Source organism: Carassius gibelio, chromosome A15 (assembly GCF_023724105.1).
Source record: "Carassius gibelio isolate Cgi1373 ecotype wild population from Czech Republic chromosome A15, carGib1.2-hapl.c, whole genome shotgun sequence".
Taxonomy (NCBI): Eukaryota; Metazoa; Chordata; class Actinopteri; order Cypriniformes; family Cyprinidae; genus Carassius; species Carassius gibelio.
The window spans coordinates 624,706-642,065 of NC_068385.1; the positions used below are offsets into that span (position 1 = coordinate 624,706).

The 17,360-nt window shown below is 40.4% G+C and overlaps 1 protein-coding gene across 1 annotated transcript in view; it reads right to left on the reverse strand.

Annotated features, from left to right (window-relative positions):
• LOC128028806 (ribonuclease inhibitor-like) overlaps positions 1-17,360 on the reverse strand; it is an 81,452-nt gene that overhangs the window by 44,530 nt on the left and 19,562 nt on the right. Inside the window, exon 5 of the mRNA XM_052616140.1 lies at positions 5,837-6,010. Coding sequence (XP_052472100.1) covers positions 5,837-6,010 — 174 coding nt within the window. The remainder of the gene's footprint in view (positions 1-5,836; positions 6,011-17,360) is intronic.

The following is a 17,360-nucleotide window of genomic DNA, read 5'->3' on the forward strand; positions in this document are numbered from 1 at the left end:
CTCCCCATGTCTGTGGGGTGGAAAAGCAAGTGTGCCCTTCCTTCTAAGCCCTGCAGGACAACCTCGGCCATGGCTGACAGAGCCTATATTTCTGCAGGCCAAGCTGCTTCAGCACTGCACACCATGGCCATTCTTCCAGTGTTCCAGGCAAAGCTTCTCCATTCACCACTGGATGAGACTAGCTGAGGACTACCTCCGCCATGGCTGGCAGAGCCTATATTTTTGTGGGCCAAGCTGCTTCAGCACTGCACACCATGGCCGTTCTTCAAGTGATCCAGGCAAAGCTTCTCCATTCCCTGAATGAGTCTAGTCTCTTCGTGCCAGCTGTAGAGGGATTCACTGAGTGTTTCACTGCAGCTCAGAAGTCATCCCAGACCATGCGACACTTCCTGCCTAAATGCTCCAGCTCTGCCTCGAATCTCCCCAGGACTGCACTGACCCAGCATGGGCTCAGAAGCCTGCCCCTTCTACCTACCAGGCGGCACCCCCTAAGGAGTAGCATCAGCAAGCTCGCCCCGCTAAGAGCGCTAAACTGCTGAGACATCAGGGCCCCGGCCAAGGATTGTGCTGGACCCGACGTCCTCAAAATCTTCTTGACCATTGGGGAAGGAAGAGGAAGGAGCAAAGTCCCGCCACGGTCGGACCACCCCAATGTTCTCTCGTCTGCCTGCTCTGCGACCTGAGCCCATTGTTGTTCACCCCCGCAAAGCACCATTATTATGGCGAACACAATAAATATTTCACATTGTCAAGAGCGTTTTCCCTCTTCCACACTCATCAGTGTTCGGGGTTCTACAGCCATTATTTCCTTGTCACCAGAGCCGTGCTCCTGAGCCACTTAGAGTGCCTAGGACTCAGGGTAAATTTTGCCAAGAACTCACTGCTCCCCAGCCAAAGTATCACATCCCTGGTTGCAGTCTTCGATTTAGTCCATATGAGGACAGTCATATCATCAGAGCATGGTCTGGTAATACAGCAGCTTGCAGCTTCCGCCAGGAACAAATCCTGTTTCCCTCTGAAGTTCTTTCAGGGGATGCTAGTGTCTAGCTAACTCTCGAGCGCAGTTGTGCGAGCACAGGGAACTGGTGCTCAGACACCGTAACCGGCTGGGTCTTCAGGTCAACTGGGAAAAAAAACAAACTCCCCTGTGCAAAGGATCTCTTTTCTCGCTTCTGGGCAGCAGAGGCCAACCTGGGAGACTGGGGAGTTGAGTCCGATCAGACTCCCTCATGTCTGCCAGATTCAGCCATAGTTGACGCTTCTGGACCACCAAACTGGACATCACCTGACCCAAGGTGCACACAGAAACCTTCGACACCCGGAGAGCGAGGTCGGTAGCAGTGCATGCCACCTGCAAAACCCCTGGGTCAGCACTGCCCGCGTGCAGCTCTTGAGCAGCATGGCCTCGTAGACCTGAAGGGTGGCCATGGCGTGCAGGACAGAAGAAAAAAAGGAACCAGCGGAAGTTGCTGGCGATCAGCATGAGCAGCCCCCAGGAACCAATCATCCAGCCTTGAGCACTCGGGGCTGGGTGGAGGATTCCAGTCAAGCCTGATGCCCTCAACTGCCCAGGAAAGCACAGCTGTCAGCTCGGGATCGGACTTGGGCAACGCTGGCACTCCCGAGGGAGGTAACGCAGCTGAATATTATATATATATATATATATATATATATATATATATATATATATATAATATTTTATATCATCATCTCACACATGGATCGGCATTTTCTAAAATGTCTAAATTCTAAATCAAAATACATATCTGATACGTCTTAAACAATGAATGTCTTGAGTCTAAACCAGGAACATACTCTGAGTAAAATTAACTTAAAGGTGCTTCTCAATAAATTAAAATGTCGAGGAAAATTTAATTTATTTCAGTAATTAGACTCTATTGTGAAACTTGTGTATTAAATAAATTCAATGCACACAGACTGAAGTAGTTTAGGTCTTCGGTTATTTTACTGTAATTGTGATGGTTTTGGCTCACATTTAACAAAAACCCACCAATTCAACAAATTAGAATACTTCAAAAGACCAATAAGAATATATTTAAGTGAACTGTTGGCCTTCTGGAAACTATGTTTATTTACTTTACATGTACTCAATACTTGGTAGGGGCTCATTTTGCTGTAATTACTGCTTCGCTTCCATGTGGCATGGAGGTGATCAGTTTGTGGCACTGCTGAGGTGGTATGGAAGCCCAGGTTTCTTTGACAATGGCCTTCAGCTCATTTGCCCATAGATTCTCTCTGGGGTTCTGGTCTGGTCAGTTTCCTGGCCAGTCAAGCACACCAACACCATGGTCATTTAACCAACTTTTGGCAGTGTGGGCAGGTGCCAAATCCTGCTGTAAAATGAAATCCGCATCTTCAAAAAGCTGGTCAGCAGAAGGAAGCATGAAGTGCTCCAATATTTATTCGTAAACGGGTGGACCAACACCAGCAGATGAAATGGCACCCCAAATCATCACAGACTGTGGAAACTTAACACTGAAAATCAAGCAACTTGGGCTATGAGCTTCTCCACCCTTCCTCCAGACTCTAGGACCTTGGTTTCCAAATGAAATACAAAACCTGCTCCCATCTGAAAACAGGACTTTGGACCAGTGGGCAAAGGTCCAGTTCTTCTTCTACTTAGCACAGGTAAGACGCTGATGATGTTGTCTGTGGTTCAGCAAATTCCTTGACACTTCTGTGTGTGGTGGCTCTTGATACCTTGATCTCAGCCTTGCATTGTCTTGAGCCTTCACTTTGCCAATTATAATCTATATTGTTAGTAGCCTGAAAAGCCCACAGTCATTATGCTCCATATCGCACTTGACTGGATGTGCAATGCTCTGCAGTACATTTTGACATTTTAGAATGTTAAGTTCTACTTCTGTTATATTTTAGTGAAAGTCACTCAAAAGTAATACAGGAGCCACGTAGCACATTACAATTCTGAGAGATTAATATTGTGAGGTAAGGAACTACTTTTAAATGACAGTAACAAGTAATCTATAATGTATTACAGTTTGGAAGTAACTTGCACAACATTGATAACAAAACATTCAAGATTAGATAATATCTTTTGTCATTAATTTCAGTCTTCAACTTGTGTGTGTATGTGTGTGTGTGAATGTATTTATATATATATATATATATATTAGGGCTGTCAAATGATTAAAATTTTTAATCAAATTAATCAGAATTTTCAGTGGATTAATCATGATTAATCACTATTTGCAACTACACCTGAATCCTAACCATTTTTTTTCTGAAATGCATACCAAAAGATAAATAACAGGACACAGATACATAATTTTCATGTATTGATTCATCAATATGTGGTTCTTTTTTTCTGAATTTCAAAAGTTTAACATTTACTTAGATCAAATTTACCTGAGCACTATATCAAACCATGCCATTTAACTACAGATAATGTAAGAGTTTTAGATGAACCAGTGGTTAAATATAGCCACATATCTATGAAATTATGCATAGAGAAACTCGAAAGAATGCACTCAGAAACACAAACATGCGCCACAATCACATAAGCAGCACTCTGGGCACTCTTGTTTTTGGGAGGTGTTCATTTGCTCTGCCACAATACTTTAGGATCGATATTTTCACGTTCTGAAGGCTTCAAGTGCCAGTAAAACCAAGTAAAAATGCATATGCTTTTCCAAACAGCTGTAATTTTCGCTGCATTGCATGTAGGCGTTCTGCGCATGCGCAGTGTGAAACACAGGACGCTATAACACAGTGATCCTCAAATCTGGCTCGCGAGATCCACTTTCCTGCGAAGTTTAGCTCTAACCCTAATCAAACACGCACGAGTTTGCTAATCAGTGTCTTTAGGATCATTAGTAAATCACAGGCAGGTGTGTTTAATTGGAGTCTGCGCTAAACTCTGCATGAAACTCGCGAGCCAGATTTGAGGATCACTGCTATAACAGGAAGAAGAAGCTCCATCGTATCAACTACCAAAGTCGTCTCTGTTTATCGAGCTTGGCATGAATGTATTTGAGAGTAACTGGGGTAAAACCTTAAGCTTCTTCTGTGTTTTCGTCACGGCGCTCGCCGCTGTTTTTTACTATCTTGAGAATTCAGAGATCGACGAGACTTTCCTAACCTGAATAATTTGTCACACTGCGCATGCGTGAAATGCGTTAAAAAATTTGACGTAATTAACGACAACCAACTAATTAACGCCGTTAACGCGCTATTTTTGACAGCCCTAATATATATATATATATATATATATACACATACTCACCTTAAGGATTATTAGGAACACCATACTAATACTGTGTTTGACCCGCTTTCGCCTTCAGAACTGCCTTAATTCTACATGGCATTGATTCAACAAGGTGCTGAAAGCATTCTTTAGAAATGTTTGCCCAAGTAATCTATAATTGATAGGATAGCATCTTGCAGTTGATGGAGATTTGTGGGATGCACATCCAGGGCATGAAGCTCCCGTTCCACCACATCCCAAAGATGCTCTATTTGGTTGAGATCTGGTGACTGTGGGGGCCATTTTAGTACAGTGAACTCATTGTCATGTTCAAGAAACCAATTTGAAATGATTCAAGCTTTGTGACATGGTGCATTATCCTGCTGGAAGTAACCATCAGAGGATGGGTACATGGCGGTCATAAAGGGATGGACATGGTCAGAAACAATGCTCAGGTAGGCAGTGGCATTTAAATGATGCCCAATTGGAACTAAGGGGCCTTTAGTGTGTCAAGAAAAAATCCCCCACACAATTACACCACCACCACCAGCCTGCACAGTGGTAACAAGGCATGATGTATCCATGTTCTCTGTTTACGCCAAATTCTGACTATACCATCTGAATGTCTCAACAGAAATCGAGACTCATCAGACCAGGTAACATTTTTCCAGTCTTCAACTGTCCAATTTTGGTGAGCTTGTTTAAATTGTAGCCTATTTTACCTATTTGTAGTGGAAATGAGTGGTACCCGGTGAGGTCTTCTGCTGTTGTAGCCCATCTGCCTCAAGGTTGTGCGTGTTGTGGCTTCACAAATGCTTTGCTCCATACCTCGGATGTAACAAGTGGGTATATCAGTCAAAGTTTCTCTTCTATCAGCTTGAATCAGTCGGCCCATTCTCCTTTGACCTCTAACATCAACAAGGCATTTTCACCCACAGGACCAACACATACTGGATGTTTTTCCCTTTTCACACCATTCTTTGTAAACACTAGAAATGCTTGTGCGTGAAAATCCCAGTAACTGAGCCAATTGTGAAATACTCAGACCAGTCCGTCTGGCACCAACAACCATGCCACACTCAAAATTGCTTAAATGACTTTTCTTTCCCATTCTGACATTCAGTTTGGAGTTCAGGAGATTGTCTTGACCAGGACCACATCCCTAATGTATTGAAGCAACTGCCATGAGACTGGTTGATTAGATAATTGCATTAATGAGAAGTTGAACAGATGTTCCTAATAATCCTTTAGGATATATATATATATTATATATAAATAAAAAACATTTTATTTTATTTTTTCAATTTAAAGGCTTTATTCAGACATACGAACGTTTGAGCCAAATGTGTCCCAGTACAGCCCTACATGTGCAATACATTCAAGCTTGAAGGTTTTCCCCAGTCACTGCTATTATATAAAGAAGTGCGAATGGAACATCTATTTCTAAAAAGAAAGAGAGGTTCATGCTGTGTTTGAATTCAACTACTTAAACTATTTCAGGCAGCTTGTGGTGATTTCTGATTGCAACCCCTCTGTTTCTCCTACACTGCTTTTATAAATCTTAAAAACAGAGAGAGAATTTATCTGAGAACCAGACCATGTGATTCTCACCTGAGTATCTCCAGTTTACAGTGAGGATTCTCGAGGACAGAAGAGAGACACACCACACCAGAATCTCCTAGTCGATTCCCAGACACATCCAGTTCTCTCAGGTGTGAGGGGTTTGATCTCAGAGCTGATGTCAGTGCAGCACAACCTTCATCTGTGACACCACACTTACTCAACCTGTAGAGAACAATGAAACTCTTCACTCTCTCAGCTCAGATCATTCCAAAAATAATAATATCAATATATACTGTAAACATCACGGTGTGATATTCTGTGATTGCATTTGTTTTTGTTAAACTTTTGTCAAATTTGGTCACCTTCCATCTTCCCCCATCACTTAAAAAAAATCTGATCTGCAAACATTTTAACAATGTATTTTGGATTTGGAACAGTGAGTTTCTAAGAAAGATGAGTTTGCAGCACTAACTTGTCATCTTTTATAACATATTTTGTTTATTATCCAACATATTCTGCTTCTCTTGCACTAAAAAATTTTCATCTTTGGGGGCAGCATTCATGCACACAGACACCTAAGTTTGTATCCCTAGCAGCACCTGGTGCCTAATTTATAAACTCTCTGTAGATTTCATCCTAAAAAGAGGACTTTGCCTCCCACTGCGAATAGGTTACATTCCTGAGACAGGATAACAACTGCCTACATTAAAACAGAGGAGAGAGAAAATGCCTCCTGTTGGATCGCGTTGTTGCATGAACTGCTGCAAACTTCTACAAAGGATTGTGATTCTTGAAACAAAGTTACTTTCTGGACTTCCAAAACAGACGGAACACTCAACAGACCGTAGTCAAGGACCCCCTCAGCATACAACCGGTGAGTCCAATGAATCTTCTGAATCTCAACAGTTTATACCAAGTGTAGAGGAACAAGCCGAAACTGATCGCCACATTAATCGATGGCACAAACGGAGCGAGACCCAAAGGAACACAAGATATCAGATTGTCACAAGTTTCTCGTATTGCTGCCATAGCTTCCTCTACCCCACATTCGACTATGACAAGGCTTGTAAATACTGGTATTCAACCATCCCCTATACATCTTGAGAACAGATTTCAAGCATTTATGAATGCGGGTGAGGAACCCCCATATGTGATTAAACATGGATTGGATAAGCCAGCAGCTAACACCTCTACTAACAGGCGCTCAAGTTCGAGCAAACAGCGGCATTCAGCTCAGAGCCCAGCCGAGCCCAGGACTCTGCTAGTGGGTGACTCTGTTATCAGAATCATTAGTAGCAGGACTACAACAACATGCTGCCTTCCTCAAGCAACGGTCTCTGATGTGAACAAGGAACTTCAGAACATTCTGATGAAGCACAACACTGCAAATCGAATCATTATCCATGTGGGAAAGAATGATATTCGGAAAGTGCAGTCAGAACTCAGAACTAAGGACTTAAGTGAACTCTCTGAAACACTTCGAAGACTCAAAGTTCAGTCATTCATCAGTGGACCACTCCCAGTAAGGCGAAAAAATATATGTTTTCACCGATGCTTGGGCTGAATACATAACTACAAAGATCTTGCAGTATAAAAGGAGTGAATTTCTTCTACAAATTCAATCTTTTCTGGGGGCATAGACAACAGTTTAAAGCGGATGGCCTCCACCCAACCAAACTTGGTGCTAGAATGCTTAAGGAAAATATCTACGTCTCCCTCCGTCATCCTTCAGCAGAGTGTGTCAATCCATTCAGCATCAAAACACACACCAGGTCAGAGTCATCATGTGGTTGATTTATCCCACAAGGACACTGATAACACCATGCAGCCAAAACAAGCACTGTGGATGGACACTATCCCAGCTGAGCCCTGTCCACAGAGCTCCTCACAGACAGACTGTGATATATCAAAACAGCTACAAGATTCACCACACAAGGACGACTTTCTGGAAAACAACCAGGGTAGCCAGGACAACATACAGTATTGTTCAAAATAATAGCAGTACAATGTGACTAACCAGAATAATCAAGGTTTTTAGTATATTTTTTATTGCTACGTGGCAAACAAGTTACCAGTAGGTTCAGTAGATTGTCAGAAAACAAACAAGACCCAGCATTCATGATATGCACGCTCTTAAGGCTGTGCAATTGGGCAATTAGTTGAAAGGGGTGTGTTAAAAAAAAATAGCAGTGTCTACCTTTGACTGTACAAACTCAAAACTATTTTGTACAAACATTTTTTTTTTCTGGGATTTAGCAATCCTGTGAATCACTAAACTAATATTTAGTTGTATGACCACAGTTTTTTAAAACTGCTTGACATCTGTGTGGCATGGAGTCAACCAACTTGTGGCACCTCTCAGCTGTTATTCCACTCCATGATTCTTTAACAACATTCCACAATTCATTCACATTTCTTGGTTTTGCTTCAGAAACAGCATTTTTGATATCACCCCACAAGTTCTCAATTGGATTAAGGTCTGGAGATTGGGCTGGCCACTCCATAACATTAATTTTGTTGGTTTGGAACCAAGACTTTGCCCGTTTACTAGTGTGTTTTGGGTCATTGTCTTGTTGAAACAACCATTTCAAGGGCATGTCCTCTTCAGCATAGGGCAACATGACCTCTTCAAGTATTTTAACATACGCAAACTGATCCATGATCCCTGGTATGCGATAAATAGGCCCAACACCATAGTAGGAGAAACATGCCCATATCATGATGCTTGCACCTCCATGCTTCACTGTGTACTGTGGCTTGAATTCAGAGTTTGGGGGTCGTCTCACAAACTGCCTGTGGCCCTTGGACCCAAAAAGAACAATTTTACTCTCATCAGTCCACAAAATGTTCCTCCATTTCTCTTTAGGCCAGTTGATGTGTTCTTTGGCAAATTGTAACCTCTTCTGCACATGCCTTTTTTTTAACAGAGGGACTTTGCGGGGGATTCTTGAAAATAGATTAGCTTCACACAGACGTCTTCTAACTGTCACAGTACTTACAGGTAACTCCAGACTGTCTTTGATCATCCTGGAGGTGATCATTGGCTGAGCCTTTGCCATTCTGGTTATTCTTCTATCCATTTTGATGGTTGTCTTCCGTTTTCTTCCACGTCTCTCTGGTTTTGCTCTCCATTTTAAGGCATTGGAGATCATTTTAGCTGAACAGCCTATCATTTTTTGCACCTCTTTATAGGTTTTCCCCTCTCTAATCAACTTTTTAATCAAAGTACGCTGTTCTTCTGAACAATGTCTTGAACGACCCATTTTCCTCAGCTTTCAAATGCATGTTCAACAAGTGTTGGCTTCATCCTTAAATAGGGTCCACCTGATTCACACCTGTTTCTTCACAAAATTGATGACCTCAGTGATTGAATGCCACACTGCTATTTTTTTGAACACACACCTTTCAACTAATTCAACTAATTGCCCAATTGCACAGCCTTAAGAGCGTGCATATCATGAATGCTGGGTCTCATTTGTTTTCTGAGAATCTACTGAACCTACTGGTAACTTGTTTGCCACGTAGCAATAAAAAAATATACGAAAAACCTTGATTATTCTGGTTAGTCACATTGTACTGCTATTATTTTGAACAATACTGTATCACAGCCACCGGAAACACCTGAGACACAGCTCATCTCACCAGACACATAATCCCTCTCTCAAGCATCTCCATTTCTGTGCTTCACACAGAAAATGGAGGAATTGGTGTATGCTGGGACTAAACTCTCTCACTCATTCGCTGCTAGCCCTCAGATATCAACAAAAAACGGCGGGCCCCCGAACCACCAAAGCCTGTGGGCCTTGTTCCTATGAGAGCTCTCTGACCGCTGCCACAAAGCCAGGGCCCAAACCCTCTATCCCTCTCGTACTCTTTTTGCCACTGTTGTGAGACTGACAAACCCTCTAAGTCAGATTCCCAGTGAAATGCTATCAGAAAGCAAATGCAATGAGTTTGCGTCCTTCTTTTCTTAGAAGATCATCAATATCAGGAAGGCGATTAGCACATCCTCAAATAATGCAGAGGTCAGACAAATTCGGCCACAATATCAAAAAGATACTCTGTCTATTTTTGAAACAATTAATAGCAAAATTCTGGAAGACATAGTGCAGTAACTAAAATCGTCAACCTGCTGTCTTGACACACTTCCCACATCTTTTTTTCCCAGTTAAGTGTGCTTAACTGCTTAGAAGCAGATATTTGGAAGTGGTGAATGCCTCACTTCTTTCTGGGACATTTCCAAACTCCCTAAAAATTGCAGTTCTTAAAACCCCTCCTGAAAAACAGCAATCTTCATAACACCATTTTGAGCAATTTTATACCAATATCTAATCTTCCTTTTATAGGCAAAATTATAGAAATAGCTGAAAAAATACTTAAACTCAAATGGATACCTGGACAATTTTCATTCTGGTTTTCGACCGCATCACAGCACAGAGACAGCACTCATTAAGATAACAAATGCTATTCGCTTAAATTGTGACTCTGGCAGAATATCGGTGCTGGTATTGCTAGATCTCAGTGCTGCGTTTGACACTGTCGATCACAACATACTACTAGAGAGACTGGAAAACTGGGTCGGGCTTTCTGGGATGGTACTCAAATGGTTCAGGTCATACTTAGAAGGGAGAAGCTATGATGTGGGTCTAGGAGAGCACAAGTCTCAGTGGACGTCCATGACATGTGGAGTCCCACAATGCTCAATTCTTGCACCGCTCTTGTTTAGCCTGTACTGTATATGCTTCCACGAAGTCAAATAATGAGAAAGAACCAATTTGCCTATCAATAAGATGTTTTGTTTCCAGTCAAGACTTGGAGAAACTTGTTCATGCCTGTATCACCAGCAGGGTGGACTATTGTAATGGGCTCCTCACCGGCCTTCACAAGAAGACCTTTAGACAGCTGCAGCTCATCGAGAACACTGCTGCCAGGATTCTGACAGAAACCAGAAAATCTGAGCATATCACACCAGTCCTCAGGTCCTTACACTGGCTTCCAGTTACATTTAGGATTGATTTTAAAGTACTTTTACTCGTATATAAGTCACTAAATGACCTAGGACAGAAATATATTGCAGATATGTTCACTGAATATAAACCTAACAGAGCACTCAGATCACTAGGATCGAGTCAGTTAGAAATACCAGTTCACCAGAAATAGAGTTCACACAAAACAAGGGGAGTCTGCCTTAAGTTACTATGCTGCCTGCAGCTGGAATCAGCTTCCAGAAGAGATCAGATGTGCTAAAACACTAGTCACCATTAAATCTAGACTTAATACTCATCTGATTAGCTGTGCATTTATGAGCACTGTGCAATGTCCGAACTGATTGCACTATATTTTCACTTTTTTCATGTAAAATCATTTTCTGTTTTTAAATTCATTTTAAGTAAATGTTTTAATAATTTTAAAAGTTTTAAAATTGCTTGTTTTATTTTTGTTATTATTTTCACTTTATAAAACCATGCAAACGCCAGAAACCTGTGCAAAAAGACATTGAGGAAATATGGACTATAAATGCTGTTTGTCCCATACAAATTTTTTATTAATAAAAATCATCCAGTATCCTTTTGTTTTACAATAAATATATAAAAATATCCATAAAAACAAGATTGTTCAAAATAGTTCTCAGATAAATATTAATGCATGGTCTAGAATGTGTGTATGGTTTATTTTTTATAAATCCTGATATGTAGAAAATTGCGTACACATATTTCTATGGCCATTTTTTTGTGTACGCAATGATTAGAAATGAGACCCCTGGTGATTCCTGATCCCAACCACTTTCTCTTCTACATTACATCCTTAAATCTTTAAAAGAACTTATCTGAGTATCTTCTCACCTGAGTATCTCCAATTTACAGTGAGGATTCTTTAGTCCTAAAGAGACGCACATCACACCAGATTCTTCTAGTTTATTGCCAGTCAGATTCAGTTTTCTCAGGTGTGAAGGGTTTGATGTCAGAGCTGAAGCCAGAACATCACATCCTTGATCTGTGACACCACAATCATTTAACCTGTAGAGAATAATAACACACTCTTCAGACTTAGATCAGAACACACAAGTCAGATTAACAAAAACATAATGTTGTGATGAAACAGAAGTAGCAAAATATCTTTTTTTCTTCTTTTTTTTATATTGTGATGTACATCTGAGTGAAACAGGTTAGCAAAGGTTTCTTTTGTGCTCAAATTATTCTTGTATCTTCATATAATTGTGTATGAGCCACTGATGTCACATTACATATTTTACATATATTAAATATATTTTGATTCCATCAAAAATATCTTAATTTGTGTTCCAAAGATAAACGAAGGTGTTACAGGTTTGAAATGACATGAAGGTAATTAATGACAGAATTTTCATTTTTGGGTGAACTACCTTTTAATTGCTGTCAACAGAGGTGAGGGTGGCAGAATTAGAAAAGCGGACATGCGCCGAATAGAAGAAAGCCATGTTTTGGTGAGTTCACCGTGAACGTCGGGGAAAAATGGCATGAATCTCTAGCGGGAGCATAGTTGACAACAGCCCAGCGAGCATCATTCGTCTAAGCAACTGCAGGCAGGCTCTTCCAGAGCCAACGATTCTAAACCGAGATTCTCCACAGCCTGGTGAGAATGTGAATCAGTCCACTCTGCCAACCCGTAATAACCCATTGGGGGTAAGGGTGTCAGGATCCTCTCCGGAGCATGCCCAATCCTCCAAATCTGAAGCTGTCAGTGATATGGAATCCTCAGTGACAGCATTCTTCTCTTCTTCTTCCCTCCACAGAGGTTGGGAATAAGTCACACATGCAAGTCACAAGTCTCAAGTCTTACCCTTCAAGTCTCAAGCAAGTCCAAGTAAATTTTTATGAGAATCAAACAAGTCAAGTCAAGTAACTGGTTATGTCAAGCAAGTCAAGTCGTAGCTCGGGTCAAGCAAGTCACTGTCAAGTCATACACATTTTTTATGATTTAACTGAAAATATATAATAAAATAAGTTAAAATACAATAGTTATGGACTATGGGAGATTTATTTGCAACAATAAAAATTCCAATATGCAATTGTCCACATACAGCTGAGTTGTTAATAAAATAAAAATCTTTAAATAAAAACAAATTTTAACTACATAGCCTAAAATGTAATGAGTCCAACATAAACGCATGAAAAGTATTTGGGAACAGCTGTTTCAGTATGCCTTCTTTTTAACAAAAGAATAACAACTAGAAGAAATATTATCAGTAATTGAATCACACTTATTTGCACCTGTTTATCAGTTGTATTGGCTGTAGTACATTATTAATCTGTGTGTGTGTGTGTGTGTGTGAGAGAGTGACTGAGTTAGTGAGAATGATTTGCAAGTCTGTATATACTTTTTGTCTTTGTGTGTGTGTTTGTCTATAATATATATATATATATATATATATATATATATATATATATATATATATATATATATATATATATATATATATGTGCATCCCCAAAAACTATTCACAGGCTTTTCTCTCAAATCTAACACTGAAGACCAATTTTTAGACACTGTAAACATGCAAATACTAAGAGCAATTGCTAAAAATAGCTGACAAAATAAGCAAAAAATTGTGTATTTTAATGGAGCCAAATTCTCAATAAAGCCGTTTTCACTGGTATATTTGTCAGTTTCTGAAAAAGTGACTAAAAAGCAGCCCATTAAGACTACATAACCAGCTCACTACTTTCTTTTTCAAATTTTTTCCTGGAATTGCCAGTCTGCTGTAAAAAAAGCAAATTTCATTACTTCTATTATTACTCATTCAAAGCTAAATCTCATGGCTTTGACAGAGACCTGGATCAAACCAGAGGACACTGCTACACCTGCAGCACTCTCCATTAATTTTCTCATTTTCCCACTTCCCCCATTTGATTGGAAGAGGTGGATGTACTGGTCTGCTTATCTCTAATGTTTGGAAATTTGCACATGCACTTGTTAAAATTACAAATGACCTGCTCCTTGCATCAGACCAAGGCTGCATCTCATTTCTAGTCTTACTTGATCTTAGTGCTGCGTTCGACACCATAGATCATGACATACTCATTGATCGATTACAAAACTATACAGGTATTCAAGGGCAGGCTCTAAGATGGTTTAGATCCTACCTGTCCGATCGCTACCATTTTGTTTATTTAAATGGGGAGTCATCTCATTTATCATCAGTAAAATATGGAGTGCCACAAGGATCCGTCCTAGGTCCCCTTCTATTTTCAATATACATGTTGCCCCTTGGTAATATTATTAGAAAATACGGAATTAGCTTCCACTGTTATGCTGATGATACTCAGCTATATATCTCAACGAGACCAGATGAAACTTCCCAATTATCTAAGCTAACAGCGTGTTTTAAAAATGTAAAAGATTGGATGACAAATAATTTTCTCCAATTAAATTCGGATAAGACAGAGATACTAATTATTGGACCAAAAAAACACTACACAGAATCTTGTAGATTACAATCTGCAACTAGACGGATGTACTGTTACTTCCTCTACAGTCAGAAATCTGGGTGTTATAATAGACAGCAATTTGTCTTTTGAAAATCATATTTCCAATGTTACAAAAACTGCATCTTCCATCTTAGAAACAATGCCAAGCTACGAAACATGTTATCTGTTTCTGATGCAGAAAAGCTAGTTCATGCATTCATGACCTCTAGACTGGACTATTGTAATGCACTTCTAGGTGGTTGTCCTGCTTCGTCAATAAACAAGCTACAGGTAGTCCAAAATGCAGCAGCTAGAGTCCTTACGAGGTCAAGAAAATATGATCATATTACCCCAATTTTACAGTCTCTGCACTGGCTACCTATTAAGTTCCGTACCAGTTACAATTATCATTACTTACCTATAAGGCCCTAAATGGTTTAGCTCCTGCGTACCTAACTAGCCTTCTACCACGTTACAACCCATCACGCACCCTAAGGTCACAAAACGCTGGACTTTTGGTCGTTCCTAGGATAGCAAAGTCCACTAAACGAGGTAGAGCTTTCTCACATTTGGCTCCCAAACTCTGGAATAGCCTTCCTGATAATGTTCGGGGTTCAGACACACTCTCTCTGTTTAAATCTAGATTAAAAACACATCTCTTTCGCCAAGCATTCGAATAATGTATCTTTTTAATTGTGAGTGTAGTTGCATCTGATCAAAGGTGCATTTTTATTCATTAGCTTGGGTTAAACTAATTCTACTTTGTTGGATCAGCAGCTATGCTAATGATGTCTGTATTTTGTTTCTATGTTTCGCCACGGTATTTTACATCCCGTGGTAACTAGGATTTACACAAGCTCCAGTCTGGATCCAGAACACCTGAGAAGAGATGATGCTGACCCTCAGAGGACCTCAGATGATGCTAACCCTGAATCAACAAACAGAACGAACAATTATTGCTGAATGTGTGACTGAATCATATAATAACTTAATTAATAATATTGATAATTCATCGTCTAGCTGACTACGTCTTGTATTATTATTATTATTTTTATTTTTTCTAAAATCCTGTCAAATGTGCACAAACTACTAGCTACTACTAAATATTGTAGAAACATAATTTTCTGTAAAGTTGCTTTGTAACAATTTGTTTTGTAAAAAGCGCTATACAAATAAACTTGAATTTAATCCTTTACCATCTTTAGGTTTCAACAGCTCCACTGAATCTCATTCAGTTACTATTACCCTCTTAAAATCCATTTTGTAGTTATTTATCTACCCCCAGGACCAGTAGGTAACTTTTAGAATGAATTAGATGTGCTGCTCTCAACCTTTCCTGAGGATGTTACTTCCCTTAGTTATGCTTAGAGACTTTAACATCCACCTAGATAAACCTATATATGCAGACTTCCAGACTCTGCTTGCCTCTTTTGATCTCAACCAAGTGTCAACTACAGCTACTCACAAATCAGGAAACCAACTGGACCTTATTTACACACAACACTGTTCCACTGATCATGTACTGGTTACACCTCAGATCACTTCCTCTTCACTCTTAACCTCAACATGGTCCCTGATACATCACTTACCCCTCCACATGTCATCTTTCAATGTAACCTGTGCTCACTCTCACCCTCCCGGCTATCTGCTATGGTTTCATCTTCACTTCCTTTCGATAATCTGTTAGCATCTTTTGACGCAAACAGTGCTACTGATACATTCTGCTCCACTCTTACATCTTGTTTAGACACTGTTTGCCCCTTATTTTCCAGGCCAGCCCGTACCACCCCTTCTGCCCCTTGGTTATCTGATGTTTTACGTGAACATCGTTCTAAGCTTAGAGTTACTGAAAGGGTGTGTGGCGCAATTCCAATAATACTACTGACCTTAATGTGTATCAGTCACTCCTCTCTTCCTTCTCTACTAACGTCTCCACTGCTTAAATGACATACTATCATAACAAAAATAACAATTCATCTAACTCTTGCATGCTTTTTAAAATATTTTCCTCGCTCCTTTGTCCTCACCCCCCCCCCCCCCCAACAGCTCTAATAGCTGACGACTTTGGCATGTTTTTCATTAATAAAATTAAAAACATCAGTGCACAATTTTCCACAACACAATCCGTAAAGCACATCTGTCTTGCTCTTAGTTGTTGAAGCCCTAAGACTGGCAAGAGTGGAATGCAAAATGTTCAATACTTATCTTTCTTGATCTTTTTAAATGGTTAACCACCAGATCCTCCTGTCAACCCAAATGGCAAAGGGCATCTCAGGAACCGCACTTTGAGGTCCTCAAAGTATCTTGGAAAAGTAAGGTGTCAAAGTCCCAACATCTAACTACTGGGGTGCCTCAGGGCTCAGTTCTTGGACCACTTCTCTTCTCTGTCTACATGACTTCATTAGTTTCTGTCATTCAGAAACATGGCTTTTCATACCACTGCTATGCTGATGACAATCATCTCTACCTCTCATTCCATCCTGATGATCCGACGGTAGCTGCTCGCATCTCAGCTTGTCTAACATTTCTTGCTGGATGAAGGACTAGGGGTGCATGATATATATCGGCTGATGATTAATGTGCATCTACTCAGTAAAGCCGGTTATATAATCAGCGGTAAATACCATCAGGTGCGAAATAACCAGCTTTACTGATTAGATGCGCATTAATCATTGGCCGCTATATATCGTGCACCGCTATGAAGGACCATCACCTTCAACTCAGACTTGCCAAGACAGAACTGCTTGTGGTTCCAGCAAACCCATCATTTCATCAGTTTCACAATCCAGTTTCCAATAGGCGCTCACATAAAAAAGGCAATAATGTTTGCCTACAAATCCAACACTGGCTCTGCACCCCCCCTAAATTCATTACTTCAGAATTATATGCCCTCTATAAGGAAGCATGCCAGAAAGCTAACGTCGCGAGGTCGCCTCAATGAGCGTTATTTTTCTGACCATAGCCCTCCAGCCCAGGTGAGCCTTCCATTCTTGCCTGACTTACATGCAGAAGTCGAAAAGGAATGAACGTTTTCCTCTCGCATCCATCGGTTTAAGCATACAAGTTATGCTAATATCGAGGGCATGCACGAAAATGGCTATGAGAGGATGCGCCCTGTAGAAGAG